The sequence below is a fragment of the Sphaerodactylus townsendi genome, linkage group LG14 (genome assembly GCF_021028975.2).
Source record: "Sphaerodactylus townsendi isolate TG3544 linkage group LG14, MPM_Stown_v2.3, whole genome shotgun sequence".
Classification (NCBI taxonomy): Eukaryota; Metazoa; Chordata; class Lepidosauria; order Squamata; family Sphaerodactylidae; genus Sphaerodactylus; species Sphaerodactylus townsendi.
Window position 1 is genome coordinate 26894600 of NC_059438.1, and position 21023 is coordinate 26915622.

General features: G+C 45.7%; 1 protein-coding gene across 1 annotated transcript; it reads right to left on the minus strand.

The window, feature by feature from the left end:
* Positions 1-1381: 1381 nt before the first annotated feature.
* On the minus strand, positions 1382-19350 carry UBA2 (ubiquitin like modifier activating enzyme 2). The gene is made up of 17 exons (XM_048515930.1): positions 19114-19350; positions 13280-13363; positions 12917-12987; positions 11676-11740; positions 11026-11126; positions 10806-10927; positions 9004-9071; positions 8360-8481; positions 7897-7996; positions 7026-7186; positions 6477-6570; positions 6271-6383; positions 6028-6183; positions 5505-5601; positions 4370-4475; positions 3641-3771; positions 1382-2758 (listed from the first exon to the last, which is right to left on the minus strand). Exons 1-17 carry the CDS (start codon positions 19240-19242, stop codon positions 2577-2579), a joined length of 1902 nt encoding a protein of 633 aa, XP_048371887.1. The 5' UTR covers positions 19243-19350; the 3' UTR covers positions 1382-2576.
* Positions 19351-21023: the final 1673 nt, after the last annotated feature.

Here is a 21023-nt window from a genome sequence, read left to right on the forward strand (position 1 = left end):
GATGGAATGACAGGGATAAAAGTTCTCTCTCGGTGGGAAGCATTTTAAACAAACTGGAGTCTAATTCCTTCCAGGCTGTCTTCAGTTGTCCTGGCCCGGAATGGGCCAAACAAAAAGATTTTGTCTTCATTCCATTATACAAGGCAGGTTGAAGACAAGAGGCCATGCTGGCAGGGGCTGATGGGAATGGTAGTCCATGAACATCTGGATGCCATAGGTTCGCCACCTTTGTACTGTAGTATACAGAGGACTGTATTTCTCAAAAGAACTTACACACTTCTCCATTTCCATCCTCACAACATTAGGGTGAGAATGTGTGAAATTTGAACTAGGGCTTTCCAGTTCCTAGTCTGACACTCTTTAAATACTACCCCAATGTAATAAGGTTCTTTAGTCGGTATTCCTTTCATCTCAAAAACAAGCACACTGCATATTTCTTGTACTACAAATTCTTAAGGTTTAAGGCAATTAAGGTATGTTCTGGTTGGTCTGGAATGAGCTGGACTGTGCAAGAGAGACTCATGGAAACTGGAGCATCTCCAGAAAAAAACAGTACCCAGCCTGCACCAGTTGCTTGAAGAGATCCATGAGAGAATCCTTAGGGTCTAGAAGGGAAAGCAGTTCACATGCCACCTTGACCAACCATAGTGCTATCCAGAATAACTCCTTTGAAAACAAACACAAATTAGAAGAAGAGTTGGATTTATATCCCCTTTTCTCTCCTATAGGAGACTCAAAGGGGCTTACAAACTCCTTACCCTTCCCCCCTCACAGCAAACACCCTGTGAGGTAGGTGGGGCTGAGAGAGCTCTGAAGAATGTGACTAGCCCAAGGTCACCCAGCTGGCGTGTGTTGGGAGCGTACAGGCTAATCTGAATCTCTCAGATAAGCCTCCACAGCTCAGGCCACAGAGCGGGGAATCAAACTCGGTCCCTCCAGATTAGAGTACACCTGCTCTAAACCCACTACACCACTGCTGCTCCTATGCAATTATATTACCACTCTAGGAAGATGTAATATTATATGCTTCCCTTCGCCACCAGACTTTGGGGGAGTCCTGGAACTGTTCCAGGGCTGAGCAAGGAAGCAGTCAGTGGGAGACAGGAACTACCAGCTGTGACCTGGGGTCTCTCCCTCTGGTTGCTCCCACACATTATTAAGGTAGCAATAATTCCCAATGGGAATGCTTTGTCCACACACACAAATCCAGTTGCAAACAACTGCTATAGCAAAATATCAGAGTGTACAAATTCAATTCCTTGTATACTTCCGTCACCTCTGACCTAGCTGTGCAGCTGTAAAGCAATGAGACATTCTGAAGAGCTTAATAAAGGAAGGTGAGCCGCAGACACGTGCAACGATCAAGAAAGATCCAACCAAATCAGCAACAAAATTTTATTTAAAAAAACCACTCCCTTTTCAACTCGAAAGGATGTCCTGTCTTACGCTTGCAAGGCATTTAAAGGCAAACCAGTATAAGTATTAAGCTTGAAGACACTGCACCAATCCTCAGATCAGCACAAGAGGTGGGCTGAGCAGACAAATGAATAGCAAGTCATTCAGATGTTTATTTGGTCCATCGGATGACTGGTAAAGTAGCGGTATCTGAGTTTTACAAAACACCCCATATAAATAACCTGAAACTGTAACAGTACACCAAAGTCTGCTCCTGACATAGAACATCCTGGCAGTATGAGCTGAAAGAGCAAATTAACATTGTTTTACAGTAATGTACATTTGTGCCAGCTGAACCTTTGAAACATGATAAATGTTTATTTTCAAGTTTGTTTTTTGCTTTGAGGGTGTGAAAAATGGCTAGAGCTAGGGTGTTTTTTTTTCTGTAGTCAGAATGAAAACCTCTCGATTTTTCTAGGGATAAAGCAATTTCACTGAACCAGAATTTGCCTTGACTTCTTGATCCTGATTGATCCTTCAAAACATTATATACACAAAACATGCTACGTTTTTGTGACTGTTCAAGGTTTTCTTTTTAAAGAAACTAGAAAGATCTACTATATTTAGTATATCATACTTGAGGAGTTCTAAACGCTACTGAATGGGTAAAGAATCTGCAAGCCAGAAGCATTGTTGGTGAATTTCCAGAGGCGTACTAGGGGAAAATGGGGCCCAGAGACATCCATTTTCCAGGCGCCCCCCCCCCACAGCTGCCAACTCCAGAAGGGAGGGCAGAAGGGACTGCCAGCTGCTGGCTGGGAGCTAGCAGTCGGGAGGGGGGCAGGGCTTGGGGGGGAAGCCAGCAGCTGGGATAGGGGCGAGGCTGGGGGGGGGGTCCTCTGGCTTCCTTGGCCCTGCCCATGTCAATGACAACATGGGCAGGGCCAAGGGCACCAGAAGTTGCGGTCTTCCTGGTCACGTGGGGGGATGATTTTGCGCCCCCAAGTGATCAGATCAGTTGCGCCCAGGAACACAGGGTACCCCCTGTCCCTAGGCAAATACGCCACTGTGAATTCCACCTTTTGGAGCAAAGGTCCTTGGCAGACTCTAGTTCTGGACATTTCCCACACCCCATCCTCTGTTCTCTTGGCACATCCCTCCGGCTGGGAACGCTGCAGCGCTCAATCTATTGCAATCACATCATCATGCTCTTCGGCTGGCGTATCCGAGCGCATCCTTTTGGTGCTGGCCTGCTCCTTATCATCCAGCTTCCTCTTCTGGCCTTTATTCTCCATATTGTCGGAACTGTCAGAAGGACCTTCTTCAGTTTCAACAATCAAGACATCATCATCTTCATCTTGAGCTGGAAAAGACAGACTTGCTGGAGTAGGCAGCCAGATTTTCCTCCCCACTGGTAAGGGAGCGGATACCAGCTTAACGCAAAGGTGCAGATAATGAACTGTGCGCTTACGCCACAGGATTAGGCACTTCAAGACTACTCTATGAAGTGACTGGCACTGATTTGTTCAGGAAGTAAATGGCCATTTTGCAAAAATCAGCTGAAGTTGTTTTTTTAAACTAAACAAGTATCTGTCAGCATGTCTAAAGTTTAACAATTACAAGTTGAAGAGAAGACTGAAAAATTTAAACTTTGAAAGGACTCAGAAGATTTATATCCCCCCTTTCTCTCCTGTAAGGAGACTCAAAGGGGCTTACAAACTCCTTTCCCTCCCCCCCTCACAACACCCTAAGAGGTAGGTGGGGCTGAGAGAGCTCCAAAGCACTGTGACTAGCCCAAGGTCACCCAGCTGGCATGTGTTGGAGTGCCCAAGCTAATCTAGTCCACCAGCTCAAGTGGCAGAGAAGGGAATCAAACCCAGTTCTCCAGATTAGAGCACACCTGCTCTTAACCACTACACCATGCTGGCTCCCAGGAGAATAGTTGGATTGTTGCGCTATGAACCGTAATGCTGTATCCCTTTAACTTCTTCCCTGTCACCCAATGCTGAGGCTGCCAGTATCGCCAGAAGGCAGTGAGTCTCTAAATCATAGGTGTCAAACTCAGGTCCTCCAGGTGTTCATGGACTACGATTCCCATCAGCCCATGCCAGCAGGGCCAATTGGCCATGCTAGCAGGGGCTGCTGGGAATTGTAGTCCATGACATCTGGAAGGCCTGAGTTTGATATCTATGGTCTAAATGGTCACCTCTAGCCACCCTTTCCCCACCACACAGCAGGTACTTACCTGTGGATGTTGACGGCTGTGCCCCATCGTCACTCCCATTGGTGATGTTCTTAGCAGGCTGTTCTGACGATTTGGGACCAACCACTTCATCTCCAACAACTTCAAACTCCACATCTTTCCCAAGCTCTTCACTGAAAAAAATAAAAGCACACACACTTGAGTACACACCCAATCTTGGTCAAACATCCTCTAAAAAGCCCGCCTCCAACAGAAGAACCATTGAAGCTGCAGGAAGCCTCCTCAGACTGGAGGAAAACTTGAAACTTGAGTCAACACATTACTATTTTAATGAATAAAACTAATTTTGCTCAGTGGAGAGGCAGGAAAGGGGTAGAGATTCACCAGCGGAGTTTCCAATACTTTACATGATTTTTTCCCCCATCACTTACCCAAGCTGCCTGCTGTGCCCCAACGCGGACACTGCTCTAGCTGCTGACCTGGGAAATTCTCCCTCCACGAAGGAAGAGAAATCCTAAGCTCTTTCCGCACATGCAGAATAATGCACTTTCAAACTGCTTTCAATGCTCTTTGAAGCTATGTGGAATAGCAAAATCCACTTGCAAACAGTTGTGAAAGTGGTTTGAAAACGCATTGTGCAGAAGGGCCCCTAGTTTCTCAGCTTCATTCTGTGTTTCTCACAGAGCTGGTCTCCAGGTGAGAAGAATGCACTCTTCCATGGGAAGCTCTCCCACTGTCTCCTGGTACTACCTGAACCCCCAAGGATCTCACCTGTGGAGGATGTTGATCAGCAGGGTGTAGTCCTGAAGAAAGTCATCTGCTTGCAACCGGGTGCCATTTCTGATCCCAAAGTCTGATAACTTTCTATGGTTATTGGCTGGGAATAATAATAAAAAAGCAAGTGAACCCTGTCATGCTAACAATTATACAGTCACAAGCACAGATAGCTTTAAAAGAGGACTCAGATTCATGGAGGACAGGTGTATCAGTGGCTACTAGCCATGGTGACTAAGAAGAAGAATTTGGATTTATATCCCCCTTTCTCTCCTGTAGGAGACTCAAAGGGGCTTACAGTCTCCTTTCCCCCCTCCCCCAACAAATACCCTGTGAGGTGGGTAGGGCTCAGAGAGCTCCGCAGAGCTGTCACTAGCCCAAGGTCACCCAGCTGGCATGTGTTGGAGTGCCCAAGCTAATCTGGTTCCCCGGATAAGCCTCCACAGCTCAAGTGGCAGAGCGGGGAATCCAACCCGGTTCTCCAGATTACAGTGCACCTGCTCTTAACCACTACACCTGGTTGTTGAGCCTCCAGAGTAACTGGTTGGCTGCTGGGTGAGACAGGATGAGACTAGATGAGATGGGCCACAGGTCTGATTTGGCCAGGCTCTTCTTCTTACAGCGATGCAAGGAACATGACACCTAGCGACTCCTTTCTCTATCTGGCTATGTCAGATGCCAGAAGTGGGGCTTTTCTGCTAGTGTCAAAGAACAGCATGTGCTTGGCCAAAGGGGTCCACAGGCTTGGTCAAATTAAGCAAACACAGAAGGGCTGGACCACAAGGTCCTTTGACTGACACAAGCAGTTGGTAGAATCGTGTACTTTTGGGATTCCACTATTACATTCAGCACCCTAAATGCTTCCCAGTGTCAATAATATAAACTGACACACACACATCCCCCCACAGCAGGTAATATGGGGAGATTCTACCTGCAGCTTGGCCAACACATGTCTACGTGACCAGGGAGTCTCTCATATACACACATGACATACGGCAGTTGTCACTTGTGTGTCTGATGTTGGAGTCCCCAGTGCCTGGGCAACACAAGTCCTCAAGGTCAAAACTTCTCCAAGTGCCAGGCTGGCTTCGGATACTCAGTTCAGGGTGGGTCAGGTATTTTCATTCCATACCTTCAGTCTCTCCTTCTTCTGAAGAGATGAGAATAGTTCCTTTGCCATCTTCTATCTGAACATCTGGGGCTACCATATTAAACTTTTCTTTCACTATCTGGAAGGGCAAAAAAAGTTAACTGGAAAAGCATTACAAGCACCCCCAAGAGACAGACTCACTACCTAGAACATGTGATGGAAACTTAGAAAACATTTGCACCAGCCCCAGCTGTTTTACGAGATATCTGTACATTGCTATTGCTGGAAACAATTATATCTTGAAGAGTGATTTCAAAAATCAAGCCCTCAAGTATAAAATGTGTTTTGATATAAAACCCTTGCCACCATCAAGGCTTTGATCACCTCCACCTTAGATGACAACCATGTGTTCTCTGCAAGGCTGCTGCTGAAGGCTTACTCCAAAACGAAAGACTGCTGAAAAGGCTGCTGCCTATGGTAGGCTCAGATGTTGTCGATGAGAAATTTATGAACACGAGGTAAAGTTGAAAATGCAGGAGCCTGGTAATGGAAGAAGCTGACTTGCCTTATCTTGCAGCGTCAACACCGTCACTTTGTGGACATTCAGTTTCACTGTCACTTCTGGCTTGCTTGCACACACATAGCAGTTAGGATTTGGGGGATCCAAAGCACAAGGGACCAGCAGTTTTTTTCTGGGGTTTGGCTGCTTATTAAGAAATATCTTCAAAGAGGAGGGAAAAGGAACAATAAAGATCCAGCATGTACAAGCACAGAAAAGAGAAAGGGAAAGAGAAATAACCAGACTTACCGCTCTGCACTGATCTATCTTTCCTGAGAGAATCTTTAAACCCTCCAGGACTATCAGGCCAGCTATGATAGCATTAGTGGTAGCTATGGCAGGGATGATGTTTCCTGCCATCGCTGCAGAAAAAGCAGAAAGAGAGGTTTCTCTTGCACATGAAAAAGGAGAGAGAAAAATACTGGAAGAGGTCAAGGGAAATGTTTTGTTCTTACATTTGATATCAAACCGGCTCTTCATATTCATACTAAAAATATGCATCCTGAGGTTTGCAGCAGAAGTGACGAAGTCCAGCGCCGGAGGGTCATCCTGTCAACACAGAGACCCATTTAAATGGTTTCAGACAGTACTACTTACAATAGGAGCCATGTGGTCTAGTGGTTAAGTGCTTGCACTGCCACTCACACCGTCAGGAGTTCGAGCCCCCTGTGAGTCAGATATCCTGGCAGCTGGCTCATGGTCAACTCAGCCATCCATCCCTTTCTTGGTCGGTAAATGAATACCTAGCTCATAGCTAGGGGGTAAAGAATAGCTGGGGAAAGCAATGGCAAACTACCCCACAAAAACGGCTTGCCTATAAAATCACTGCTCACAGTGATACCTCAAGGTCGGACACGACTGAAGGGGAAACTTTACTTACAAAACCCTGCAATACAGGCTAGTATGTATCATTGTCATGTATTAAAAGCTCAAGGCCCAGTTCATAACCCAGCCACAACCTCTCCTTTGCACACAACAAGCCCATAAACATTTGCCAAACTAACCTTATCCCATGTTAGTTCTGCTCCATCGCCTTTGCCTGCCAGTTGAGTTCTCAAGGTCTCAACACTTTTGGAAAAAAGCCGTGCATAGCTCTTGACATCTAGAACCTGTTGATCTTTCAGGCCTGAAGATGGCTCGTTCTGTTGGTTGGATGCATTGTTCTCTTCACGGAGAAAAAAACAAAGACAAACATTAAGTTGGCAGGTAATGGAGAAAATTGGTTTTTAAAACCATAGGCCAGGTGTGGAAGTATAGGACTGACCCTGGAAAGGCCAGGTGTGGAAGTATGGTTTGGAACCAGTGAGGTAGTCATGTTAGGGAGGCTTCAATATTGTTTGCTAATTCTTTTAACTGTCATACTTTGCTCAACTTGCGGGGAACACGTTGGTGGTGGAAAAATCACCCAATTCATGTAGAGGAGTGGGGAATCAAACTCCATTCACTAGATTAGAGTCCGCCACCCTTAATCACTACACTGGCTGGGAACATATCTAGTGTAAAACTTGCTGCTCATTTCACACCTACTTTTCTTCACCTGTCATATTTCCTCATTTTACTTATTAAGCAATAAAACAGTTGACTGGGACCTCATGCTTCAAGCTCAGTTTGATGCCTGGCAATGCCCCGCTGGTAGAGGAGTGCGGCTTGAAAGGATGAGGGGAGGGATTGTTCTGGGCCCACCCTAGCTGGGCTCCCTCTAGTCTAAAACATAGGTGGCAGAGAAGGCCCTTGACTGCAGCAGGGCTGCTGGGGATCAGAGAGTACTCCTTGGAGGAGACACCCCAACCTTGGCAAACTCTCACAAGGCCAACCCCTTCCTCACCTGACAGCCTGGCTTAAAAAAAAAATCACTTAAGTACAAGAAACACTTACCCTGTTTTTGTATTTCATTCCAGTCCAGAGGCAGCGGGGGTTTTCGTTTCCTCCAGAGTTTATCCATCGTTAGTAGATACCGTATGTCGTCTTTGAAAAGCTTAAAAACAAGATTTGGAAAGCAAATCTAATAAGACATGATCTATGTATTTTTTTATTTCTCAAACTTGCCAAGTTACTACAATAGCATAGGAAAATGCAGCATTAGGCTAAGAACAACTGAATTTCTTGCTTTGCTTCTGTCACTAAACCTCTTCTAGAAGCACCATAAATAATACCTGTCAACCAGTGAAGTATCTACATACAGCCACAGGTCCTTGAAATATAACCACCAATTTATCCCGAAGGACCAACTTGGGTATGGAATCAGATTTTGAATTCAGAACACACAACATTATTTCCTTGCGAACATGACACTGTGCAGTTCCTCTCTATTTCATTGCTAATGCTTTTTGGCCAGTACCTTTGTGAAGAGTTTTACTGGATCATATCCTGTTGATTTTGCCCATTCCTTGGTTGAGACACGTTTAATATCACCATCTTCATTAGACGCTCTTGCCCTGGCCTCTGCTTCCGCCGGTTCCCCTATCAAATAACAGTTTATTTACTATTAAGGTCACTCACCTGACACTCATTGCATCTGGAGCACACTGTATTGGCATTTTGCCACAAAAACCTTTACATGATTTCTGGCCCTTCTGTAAAAATTTGCCTACTAAAAATTCAGAATTCTATTTCAAATGTTACATTTCAGTGACTGAAGCTGGGAATTCAAAGCCATATTCCCAAACAGCAAGAACTAAAGTTCAGAGGAACTTCCACAAAAAAACTGTGGGGACAAAGAAAGCATTTTTGAGTGGCAGCCAGTCTTCTAGGAACAAGATGATTTCCCCAACTGGAGAAGCAAGTCCCCAGCTGAATGGACTCCAGCAGTAATTTCTGAGAGAGACTCTGACACAAGCTTGAAATGAACAAGCAGGAGTCTTGTGGTATCATAAAGGAGAACACATTTTTATTCAGGCATCAGTTTCTATGAACTAGAACTTCCTTCATCAGATGCATGAAATGGCTCCACAGTTGGAAATGAACAGATAATGTTACACTTACAAGCAGCTTCAGGATCAGCTCTGTCAGGGGACACCTCCTGATCAGCATCTTCTTCTCCAAATAACTGACTGCACATGAAAAACACAAGGTATCTTACCAATAATACAGCACTAAGGGATGCAATGTTCGACGATAAACCCTCCACCAATAAGAGAGCAGGACTCATGAAGCCTTATTGGTGGAGAGTTTTCTGGACATTCCGTTCCTGTCGTGGAGCAGCGGTGCCTTGCTGCCACTGCTCTGGAGCTCCAAAAGCCCCCTCGCCCTCCCCACCACCACATCCTCCCAGCCCCTACCTGCCCTCCCCCCCCTCCGGCCCCATCTAGGCCCACTACATTTCTTACTCTACAGCGGGCTTTACTACTAGAGAGAGAGTGTGTGTGTGTGTGTCTATTTATTTATTTCCTGGCTAGCAACACAGATATTGTTAAAAGCAAGAGATCGATGTACTAAGTGTTCTGTCTGTAAGGAACACATTCCTGAGGGATGGTTGGCAGGTACACGATTACAATAACTCTGCTGAAATTAAGCTAGTTCTGGTCTAAGCAGTGCCTGAATGGGAGCACTTACTAGGCATCAGTTTGCTAGCTCTGAAGTCTGTGCTCCTTTTGCTTATTTTTGACAGGCTCTCTGGTACATACTTGCACACTTCCTCCAAGTAAAACAGAAAAGTGAAGTAACTTTTCTAGAAGCAGGCTAATGTGAGACATGTTAAGAGACAGAACAAAAATCTGCCTTATAGCCAGATTCTGCACACAATCTTAACAAATGAATCTTAAACTCTACAGGCTAGATCAGGCAAAACTGTTTTGAATCAGTCTCAGTCTACTTAGGTCTGGACTGGCAGAGGTTTTCCAGAGGTTTTCCATCTGCACAGGCAGATGTTTTTCACTTCACTACTGCCTAATCATTTTAAACTGGCGATATTGGGAATTCAATCTGGGAACTTCTGCATGCAAAGCGGGCGCTCTGAGCCACACTTCTAGCTTGACCCATGCCAATCTTTGGCCATTGTAACTAGCTGGGGTGGTTTTCCAGAAAAGGTCATCACTCCAGCTGCCCTGAAAAGGGTGACTGTGAGACCCCATTTCTTAGATCCCAAACTATCAGCTAGTACAAAATATTCTCTTAATTGGACAGATGCTGCAATGAGCAGTGGCCACACAACTCAAGACATTCATGGACAAAAAAAGGATTACTGGGCCCTTTTCAGGCTGGCTTCTGAGACAAACTATCATGCTTGCCTTGACTGATGATCACTGCTAGAAGATAAGATACGGGCAGGGTGACCCTGTTGGTTTTCCTGAACCTCTCTCAGAGGTTTTTACTATCATCCCCCTATGGTATCCCCCTCTGGTCCAGTTAGATCAGGCAGGTATTACAGGCACCACGCTCTGGTGGATTTGGCTACGACATGGTGGACTGAGTGCCAAAATAGCTGCTGGGAAAAACCTGCTCACTCCTATAGTACTTAAAATATGGTCCTGCAGAGCGCTGTGGTGTTCCCCGTGTTACTGCTGGCAGAGTAATCTGGAGTACTGGACTAAGGGATCACTGATTTGGATGATACTTAACCAGATCTCTCCTTTTCAACTGAAGAAGGGAGGCACGGATGCCTTAAAGTGGTGCCCGCGAGTGATAATGGACCAATAAAAGCCAATAAATGGAAGCTCCACCCAGAGAAGGGCTTAGGTACACCAAGCACAGAAAGCAAGACAGAATGGGACAGCAGTGCTTTTAGATAGAAAGTTGGAAAGAGAAAGCTGAAAGATGGCATTTTTTCCAAAGAAAGCAAGGCTTACTTGAATAAATACTTTGCCCACACAATACAATGGATGGGTTCAGACGGAGTGTTGCGGATTGTACAGCCTGGAAAGGTTTTCTGGGTTGGTTTAGGATGGCATTCGTAGCACTCAGTCACTCCCTAAAAGACACATGTTTTTTCCCATGAAGTTAGTGGGAAGCAGTAACCCGAGACCATCGTGCCCCAGCAACTGACAAAGAGAATGATATTGATCTCACCTTTTTTATAACAGTCACTTGCCCAAGGTAGCCGGCAGTTCCGCTCTCTATAAGGGGCACATCAGCAGCCAGACACATTCGGTTGACATGATTTCGTGCAGCTGGATGTAGAAGAATTAGAGAACAGTCGGTGCTTTCCAATACAGTCTTTTGGCATAAAACCTGGCCCGCCACCCATTTCAACAGTGGTTAACTGCTTAGAAAGAAAGGATAATGTTGACAGTTCAACTTTTTCCAAGCAATCCAGACATGCAGGAGAAACAACCATTGTTCTTGATAGCTCTCCTGGAGTACTAGATGATTTTTGAAATGGGAAGGCTGACAAAGATTGAAAAACTTACAGGGCTGTATGTTGGCACCTGTGCTGTTCAATCTTTTTTTGCATGATTTTGCTTCCACCTTGGACAGCACTAACTCACGCTGTCCTTATCTGAATGGTGTCTCTATCCAACTCTTCTCTACACTGATGATGCAGTCCTGCTGTCTCGCTCGAGGTCGGGTCTAAAAAATCTGCTTCTCCAATGCAACGATTATTGTTGTGATTGAAAAACTTGAATGAGGCAGCAAGTACACGGGTCAGAAGAAATCAGCACTTCTCATTTCAAAGTTTTGGATCTCACGTGTCTCATACTAGAATGCAAAATTCTCACCTCTGTTATCCAAGGCATTCATAACCAGAGTAAACTGTCGGAAAAACTCCACATTATAGTCAGGGCTGCAAAAAAGAACATATACCCATGCTGAATGTTTTGTAGGGGTACTGGTTTACAGCTCACCATAAAGAAGAGAAGAGCTGCAGACTCAGTTAATTTAAAAACATTTTATTGTCGAAGGCTTTCACAGTCGGATTAAACTAGTTGTGGTGGGTTTTCCGGGCTGTGGTCTGGTGGATCTTGTTCCTAACGTTTTGCCTGCATCTATGGCTGGCATCCTCAGAAGATGCCAGCCACAGATGTAGGCGAAACGGTAGGAACAAGACCCACCAGACCACGGCCACACAGCCCGGAAAACCCACCACAACTAGTTAAAAACATCTGTCTTGTATGCTCCTTCCACAGCTGAGAAGTTGATGCAAAAAAAAAAGACTATTTCTACTACTTTTTTGGCCATTTCCCCAAACTACTTGTTGTTTTCAACTCTGATCTGTTTGCTACATTTCCAGGCAGAACGTCTAGCTGGGTGTGTGTGTGTGTGTGTTTTCCTTTGAGTACTAATGGTTGATGGATACACTCACCCTTTCAAAAGCCTTAAGCATCTACTATACACAGCATGTAGCCTAGCATATGAAATTTCATGCATGTACAGTAATTTATATGGGAACCAACACAGTGCCGTTGTTAAGGTGTTGCACTGGGATCTGGGAAACCCAGGTTTGAATCTGTACTCTGCCATAGAAACATGCTGGGTGATCTTGGCCAGTCACTTAGTCTCATCCTTTCCCTTGGATGGGAGATGCAGCGGCACGATGAGGAAGGCGGGCAATGGCAAACCACCTCTGAACATTACAGAAAAAAAAACACCCAGTAATTTATACATAATGATCCTACATAAACCTTCTTACAATTCCTGCATATTCAGATTATACAATTTCATACCAAACAGGACATAATTTCCCAAATTAAGCATGTGTAACCTACTTAATCAACAGCTGTTCTTTTAAAAAATAATTTAGAGTAACAGTAGTCAATTGCTTTGCTGCCTGCAGAAATAATAACACTCAGGCAGTAAAGCTTTTATTAGTGGGGACAGTTTATTCTTGCTACTTCAAACCACATCATACCACCAGTTACCAACAAAGGTATCATGGGCACACACAGCTAGGGAAAATGCTCATGAATATGTAACTTTTATGGACTTATCTGCAAGTGTTTCAGAAAATAACTGGACATACTTCATAACGCTGTCATGATAAGCTGTAATATTTGCTTCTGGATGGAATCGTAAAACACTTTCCTTGGCAACCTGTAAAAGAGCAAGAACACAGGCCTAGTTTTCCACTTATTTCATTCAAGTAACACATATCTTTACATTTCATACAGAGACAGGCCCACAGATTTTAAGAATCTGTGACCATCTGTCAACATTTAGGCTGTTTCAATAATTTTATAAGCTATATTAGAAGCTGAACTATTTGTAGAAGTAATCTGGAATGTTCTTTCAGCTGGCGTCTAACCGGTGCACTTTTTTCTAAGACTATACAGAAAATTATCTTGAGAACTTGTTGGACGAGGATGAAATTCTGGATTCCTCTCACCTGCGCTTTCGATCTTCCAACATGTTTCTTTTGAAACAAAAACTGCCGGTTGAGATTACTGACATCAATGGTATCCAGATCAATCTAGAAATACACACATGGCAAATATTTCAGATTTGTTAAATTTAATGCACAAGGACACTGTTATCAGCTGCCACCACCATTCAGAAGTAGTTTTCAGAAATAGCTTTCATACCAAGTTCTCCTGAAACTGTCCCAGTTAAGAGAACAAGAGGAGAACGGTATGCTAAAGTACTCTTCCAGTTAAAATATTCCTTGCAGGTGCAAAGCTAAACCCACTGCACTGAAGAAGCCTGCGGGAGTTTTGACGTGAAATACCATTTACACGATTCTTTCCTTGAATTCTGAAATGGTAAAGCAAATGTTTCCAATTGTTCTGAATCAAGCTTATGTCTCTACAACTTCATATGGGAAAAGGCAGCATATAGTTATACGATTTAGAAGAGTATCTTGTATGTCAAATTCAGAATAGGCTTTCATCTGCCTGCATTTGAGCCAAACCTACAAATGCAGGCCTAAACTAACTTACCCAAACCACTATGCATTTAATCCAAAGAGACATGATGCAACATCAGGACCACATTCTGATCCAGCTGAGAACAGCTGGATTATTGCTTCTATAACTACACATCTTTTCAGTGTAAAGTATACTGAAGTACCCAGTCAACCTAATTCTGATTATATTATACTGAGGTATAACCCAGGAAGTCACATTGCCAACAGAGTTCTGGCTTTAGCAGTTTTAGAACTATCTGAAAATGAGACATTCTGCATACACAGAAAGTTAAGACATAACAGCAGCGACAATTCAAAAACAGCTCCAAGAAATCTGATATTTATGCTCAACTACTATCCTACTTTTCCAATGAACTATGATTTTCTAGCCTTTATCTCACAAGAAGCAGATGGCAATCTAACTGGTTTTATTTGCATATTTAAAAATAAATGAGTCATGTGTTGACATGATAATCAGAGGTAGGTGGCAGTGCTGAATTAGTGCGTCCTAAGCTAGTTCAATTACAGAATCATGCTAGCTCAAATAAAAACATGACAAAAAGAAAATGTTTCACACCTGCTGCATTGAAATGTGCATCTAAAACAACTGCAGAAAGAATTCTTTGATCTTGACAAAGTTTTGAAAAACGCACAGGCATCGGGAAATGATGAGTTTCAGACTTTGATTTCTCTAAAGAGGAGTGCTTTAACATGTACTGTCCATATGTACTCAGAGAAATATTGGCCACTCTACCATTTTGATTGCCTGCCCCAGTTCATGCCTTTATAAAGTCCAAGCTAGATGCCCTATATTATGAGGATATCTTGAAAGATGTATTGGAAGCCTCCAATGGTACATATCATAGCTCATGGGGACAGTAATCAGATTCACAAATCACCAGGGCATAAGAATTGGCACTGACTTCATATATACCACCCATGCTCTGCTCAAGTTGCTGAATCTGAAGTATAAAACCCTGAACTACCTGGAGCCTCCGAAGTCACCAGTGCAGCTGACAGAGCCCAGGTTGCATATGCATCTGCCACGAGGACCCCACAAAGACCCTCACTGCTGTATTCTGGACAAACTGGAGTTGCCAGAGCAGACCCAAGGGCAGCTCTGTGTAGAGCAAATTGCAGCAGTCTAGCCTAGAGGTGATCGTCGCATGGATCACAGTGGCTAGATCAGTCTGGGAAAGACAGGGTGCCAGCTGCTTTGCCTGGCAAAGATGGAAAAATGCCACTTGAGTGGTATGCTCTACCTGGGCCTCCACAGACAAGGAGGCGTCCAGCAGCACACCCAAGTTCTTGACAGTTTATGCAGCTGTCAGCTGCAGGCTGTCCAGGGTCGAGAACCAGCACTGACCAATCAATCCCCTCCAATCCAGCCACATGACCTCTGTCTTTGCTGGATTCAGCTTCAACCAGCTCCCGTCATTCATTCCATCACGGCCCCCAAAACAACTGGCCAGAACTTCCAGGGCAGCTTTCAGGTGGCCATCCGAGAAACAACTGGGTGTCATCAATGACTGACGGCAACCCAGTCCAAACCTCTGGATTAAGCCAGCGAGAGGTTGCATATAGTTAATATCAGCAAGAGAGCTTTCCCTTGCAGGATGCCACAGACCAAAGAATGGTGTGTGGAAGTTCTCCTGCTGATTGGTACCCTTTGCCTGCAGCTTTGGAGAAAGGAGCACAGCCGTTGCAAGGGAGTCACCTGTACCCCCATGCCAACAAGGTAGTTGGTCAAGATGTCATAACTGATAGAAGCCTTACACTGCTAAAAGATCAACAACACTGACCTGCCTCAGTCCAGGTATCTCCAGAGGTCGTCTGTGAAGGTGGCCAGAGCCATCTCCACCCTATGGCCAGTATGGAAGATGAATAGGAACAGATTCAGGGCTGTTTCATCCAGAAAAGTTGGAGTTGCTTTGCAACCGCTCTCTCAATTACCTTATCCAGGAACAGAAGGTTCAAGACTGGGCGGTGATTGGATGGCTACCAAGGATCCAAAGATGGCTTTTTTAAGAGCGGTCTCACTACAGCCTCTTTCAGTCTCACGGGGAAAGTCCCTAAACTTAGGGACAGATTGATTATGTTCCCTAAGGGAATTCGTACTGCCTCCCTACTGGTCTCCACCAACCAGGATGGACACGGATCCAAGAGGTGGGTGTTGTGGCTCCAAGCATTTTGTCCGCATCATTCTGGGAGAATCGTCTAAAATGGTCCAAAATGTGACCAGAAGGCGGGCGAGGGGCCTCTAATTCACTATCTGCAATCAAGTCTGGCTGGAAGGTCCTGGCGGAGCAAATCATATTTTGTCCGCAACATAGGTAACAAAATTGTCACAACTGAGAGCCATTTCACTATTATTTTGGGGCCTATCTTATACGGCTGTTAACTGCAAAACCACCCTAAACAAATGAACTGGACATGAGCTAGTGGAAGCGATGTTGGTTGCAAAATAATCTTTTTCCACGGCCTTCCCCACCATCTCATAGGCTTTCATAAGCATCCTATAAGATGTTCTTACTGCTTGGTCACAAGTCTTCCACCGCATCCACTCTAGCTGTCTGAGTTCTCACTTGTTCTCTCACGAATACCATGGAGCTTCTGGAGCGAGGGCACAGAGGGCATTTGGGTGCGACCTCATTGATGATATCAGAGCTGGTCACCCCAGTCCTCTTATCAGCATATCCTGCAGGACATTGTGGAATCCCACTGGATTCAATAACTTGAAGCAGAATGTAAGCAAAGAAGAATATGTTAGCTTCTTTTCAAGCTCACAGTTCTGATGACTAAAGGGCATTTAAGGCTTTCCACACATTTCCCCAGGGGTCAAACATTTTCTATGAAATTATTCCGCAGACCTCAATTTCCCCCATAATTTTTCTTTCCCCTCGTCCTCTGTTTTTGAAAGGAATTTTTTTTTAAAAAATTCTCTATTAGTTATGTAACATAAGGGCAAAGATGCAAGGTTGATTGGATCAGCTTTGTCAATTTCATCCCAAACAGTGATGTCACACTAAGCAGAAGATACATTGTGTATGAAATTGACAAGAGAAGCTACTTTTGCAGGAGGAAATTGACAAGGGACTGTTGCCTCCACGGGCGAGCATAAATCAGCTCGCCCCCTAGACGAGGATGGTGTGGTATGGTCATGCAAGTCTTCAGGGTACAACCACAACACTTGAATCTGAAAAACTGGGTCCACCCCTACCCCCAAAATTAAATCCAGGGTGAGCCAGCTCCATGCATGGAACTTGAAACAAACTGGGAGAGTCCCAGGGCAGCCATGGATAACACCAGGTCTGAAGCCTGTCTGGAGGAGGCGTCATCGACATGGCTGTTGAAGTCCCCCCAAACTATAACCCTGGGGAACTGCAAGGCCCAGCCTGACACAGCTTCCAGCAGTTTCAACAGGGAATCCACCAGTGCATTAAGCCAGAGTTGGACACTTCTGCATTAGGCAGATGGTACATGAGCCACATTGCCACTTTCCTCAGCATGCCACACCAGGCCCCCACATTCAATACCTGCCCTGAGGGAGAAAGCCTCCTGCATGACCTTTGCCACCACTCCTTCGCAATCCATGACTGATGAAGGACTGAGAATCCTAGCGGAGTCTCAAACCTTAAAACAATAAACGGACTCTGTCTTCTTGATCAGTAGTGTTTATTGACAGGCAACGTAGCACCCAGCCTGGAAAAAGCCAGTTCTGCAGGACCTGGTTTTTGCCATCCTCTTTATCTGCAAATCATCCCCCCTCCCTTTCCCCCAAAGAATGTGAGAAATAAAGAAGTATCGCGGAGCCCAGGCGCTCCAAGGTCAGGTCAGCGATAGATACAGCCACCTGCCCTCCGTGTAACGGGATCTAAAGTGTCAGGGTACGTCTAGTTATCTACTCAATGGTTGAAGCCGTGAAAGATCAAGGAAAGAATGCTCCTTTACAGGAATAGTAACAGATAGCAAGCAGATTACATATATCAAATGCAATCATTGTGAGCCAGGAATGCATTTCAATCAACTAGATACAATCCCCAGTAATACATTCTGTAACAATTGCGATTGGCTGGGGATGTCTCCCCAGGTGCATCCCTGACAGGGAGCAAGTTCTTTTAGGGCCTTAGGTCAACCGTCTTGACCTCCCTCATCCAGGTGATAGCCAACATGTCGAGCAATTAAAATAGATTAAACCCAGTCCCATACCAATAGGGGACAGTTAACCCCAAATATACCAGAAAATTGCCTTGCTAGTCAGACCACCCAGTCTGGTGGGAAATGTTTAAATTACCTGATGAGATGCTCTTGAGTACCTCACAATTAAAGTGATGGGTATCTTCTGCAGATTGTAACCAGCACCTGAGATTCAAAAGGACTATGTGCTGACTTCATTTATGCCCCAGATTTCTCCTCATGGGGACACAAAGTAATGTACATTTCATCCACTTCATCCTTGCAACAATCCTATGAGTGTTAGTTAAGCAGTGTGTGACTGGTGTGGCACAAGGTCACATCTCAGAGTGGGGATTCAAACCTGAGTCCCTCAGATCTAGTCTGTCCCTCTAATTACTGTGTCACCCTGTTACAGTTCCCCAACAATCTGACATTCTGCCTTTGCACAGGTAGGTTCCACTCTAAGAAAATTTCTCTGTAATACATATGGTGCTAAAGGTGCTGCCTTGCTGGCTCAGAACAAGCTTCTGCTGATCAAGTCGTCCCCTGCACGCAGAGGCTCCATCTCAAATAAGAGGTAAAAATATTGTTTATTATTACTTTGTGCAGAAAGCTCCAATTGGACGCCTTTCCAAAGGCAAGCTCCCCAAATAAAAACAAGCAGAAGCTTTATAAAAAACGACCAGTGACGTAAACAGAAAGAGATGGAGCCACTCTCTGAAAGATGAGAGGAGCATTCTGCCCACATAAGGGCGAGAGAGCATCCACCTGGCCCACTATCCTTCCTCCAACGGTGACCAGCCAGAAGCTCCCAAGCAAGAGGGCAGATTCAGGGAGCACATTTCCCCGTACTGGCTTTCAGGTATACTGCTCCTGTCTTCATTTAGCATCACAGATAAACCTTTGCCCACCTACACTCAACAGGACCTCTGAGAAGCCTTAAACAGGACTTGAAGAAGGAGGCGACTCTCAACAGGCAGCCTAAGTTCCCAGGTAGACTTCCCCTGCACGTGGAAGCTCCACCATGCCGGCCCCGAATTCGCGCCTTTTCCCGAAGCGACGTCACCGGTCACGCCCACACCCCCGAGTCGGGGCGAGGGGAGGGAAAACGAACGCGCGAGCCCCCCCCCCCCCTCGCTCACCACGTCGATGTTGACGAAGCCGGTGAGCACCAAGTCCTTGAGGAGCTCGCAGCCGATGCCTCCGGCACCCACCACCAGGAGCCGCGCGCCGGCTACGGCCTCGGCCAGCTCCGCTTGTACAGGCGCCATCGCCAGCACGGAGGCCGCCTGCAGGAACAGCGAAGCGGGCGGGAAAAGGGGGAAAAAGGGGGGCCGGAGAGACAGAAAGAGAATGAGGAGCGGAGAGGTGGGGCGAGGCGCCGCGCATGCGCTCCTCCATCGCGCGGGGCCATAGAGGCGGCCCAGCGTGGCCTCGTGGTTCAAGTGGCGCGCCATCTCGCGGCGCGGAAGGGATCTGCATGCGAAGAAATCTACTGCATGGGGGCAGTTATAACTGTCAGGATTCCGACCTTAAGTCTGAGACTTATTAATATGTTAGGTCAGTGATGGCGAACCTTTTTGAGACCGAGTGCCCAAATTGCAACCCAAAACCCACTTATTTATCGCAAAGTGCCAACATGGCAATTTAACCAGAATACTGAGGTTTTCGTTTAGAAAAAAAAAGGTTGGGTCCGAGGAGTGCGTTACTCGGGAGTAAGCTTGGTGGTAGTCGGTTTTGAAGCAACCATGCAACTCTTCCAACGGGTGAATCATGACCCTAGGAGGGTTCACTCAGAACAAGCCCCATTGCCAGCAACTGAGCTTAATCCCAGGTAAAGGATCATGCTTTAGTTCTTTGCATGAAAATCAGTGGGGTTTAACAGCGCTTAACAGAGTTACCTACACTGCTTCCCCATAAATAGGTTTTAGGATTAACGCTAATAATTGAGCCAGCAGCCCAGGCCAGCCTAGATGTGTGGGGGGGGGTGACTCTGTGCGTGCCCACAGAGAGGGCTCTGAGTTCCACCTCTGGCACCCGTGCCATAGGTTCGCCACCACTGTGTTAGGTGGACTATCAATGCTTTAAAATGTTGATGCTTTAGGGTTGCCTGAATCAGTTGCAAAACAAAAGCCCAGTGGCAATCATCATAACACCAGTTCAATAACAATTAACCATTAAAATATTAATATGAACCCTTCAGATAGTGACTAATTAGGTAATCACAGCAGACCCTAAAACAACCTAAAAACTATCCAACCCAGTCCTGTCATAAATCAAATCACTATTTGGATGGGGGCGGGAGGAGGGGGAATAAAGGCCAGCAAGATGGGATGGACTCATGACTTTCTCAACCAAAGGCCCGGCGGAACATTTCCATTTTGCAGGCCCTACAGAGCTGATTAAAATCCTGCAGAGCCCTATTATCAGATGGCAAGGAATTCCACCAGGCCAGCCTGGTTCTGGTTGAGGCCAGCCAAATGTCTTTGGGGCCAGGACCACCAGATGACTACTGAAGAAACAGAGTCCTCTGTGGGCAGTATAGGGCGATGCAGTTTTGAAGATACAAAGATCCCAGCTGCTCAAGGCCATAAAAGTGTGACACTTTTAACCCAACACCAAACTGGCTCTCTGTTGTTAAAACTGGGTCATAAGCAGCCAATCAAGAGCTGGGGCCCAAGAAAGCTGAGCATTGCCAGACTACTATAGCAAGAAATAAGCCATGGATCAGAGCAATGAAGGAATCCTGTTCACCACCAACTCACTTAAATACTTGCCATTCTGATCATCTTCTCCGTCTGAAGACAGAGACAGGAAACATGGCACGCACACGCCATACCACTGCATATCCTTCCTGTAGGGGTGAGCCCGTGAACCTGGCAGAACCGCCATTAGAGAAGGGCGCTAAGGTATGCGGTGCCGGCTCACGGCCTTCGGGCGCCCCGGCTCCCCAACCCCTGCTCCCCATGGAGTCACGCAGAGTGCGTGAGGAACTGCCTGACCCGTGGTCACCAGGTGTCCCACACAAAGGGACACAAAGGCTCCTGCCCTC

Bases quoted from the DNA above. Each gene is read 5' to 3' on its own strand.
- UBA2 (XM_048515930.1), bottom strand. From the start codon at position 19,242: ATGGCGCCTGTACAAGCGGAGCTGGCCGAGGCCGTAGCCGGCGCGCGG. The intron at 13,364-19,113 runs GTGAGCGAGGGG...GTGTATTTCTAG, and splicing joins GCTTCGTCAACATCGACGTG to ATTGATCTGGATACCATTGA. The intron at 2,759-3,640 runs GTAAGTACCTGC...TGTCTTTTCCAG, and splicing joins ACAGCCGTCAACATCCACAG to CTCAAGATGAAGATGATGAT.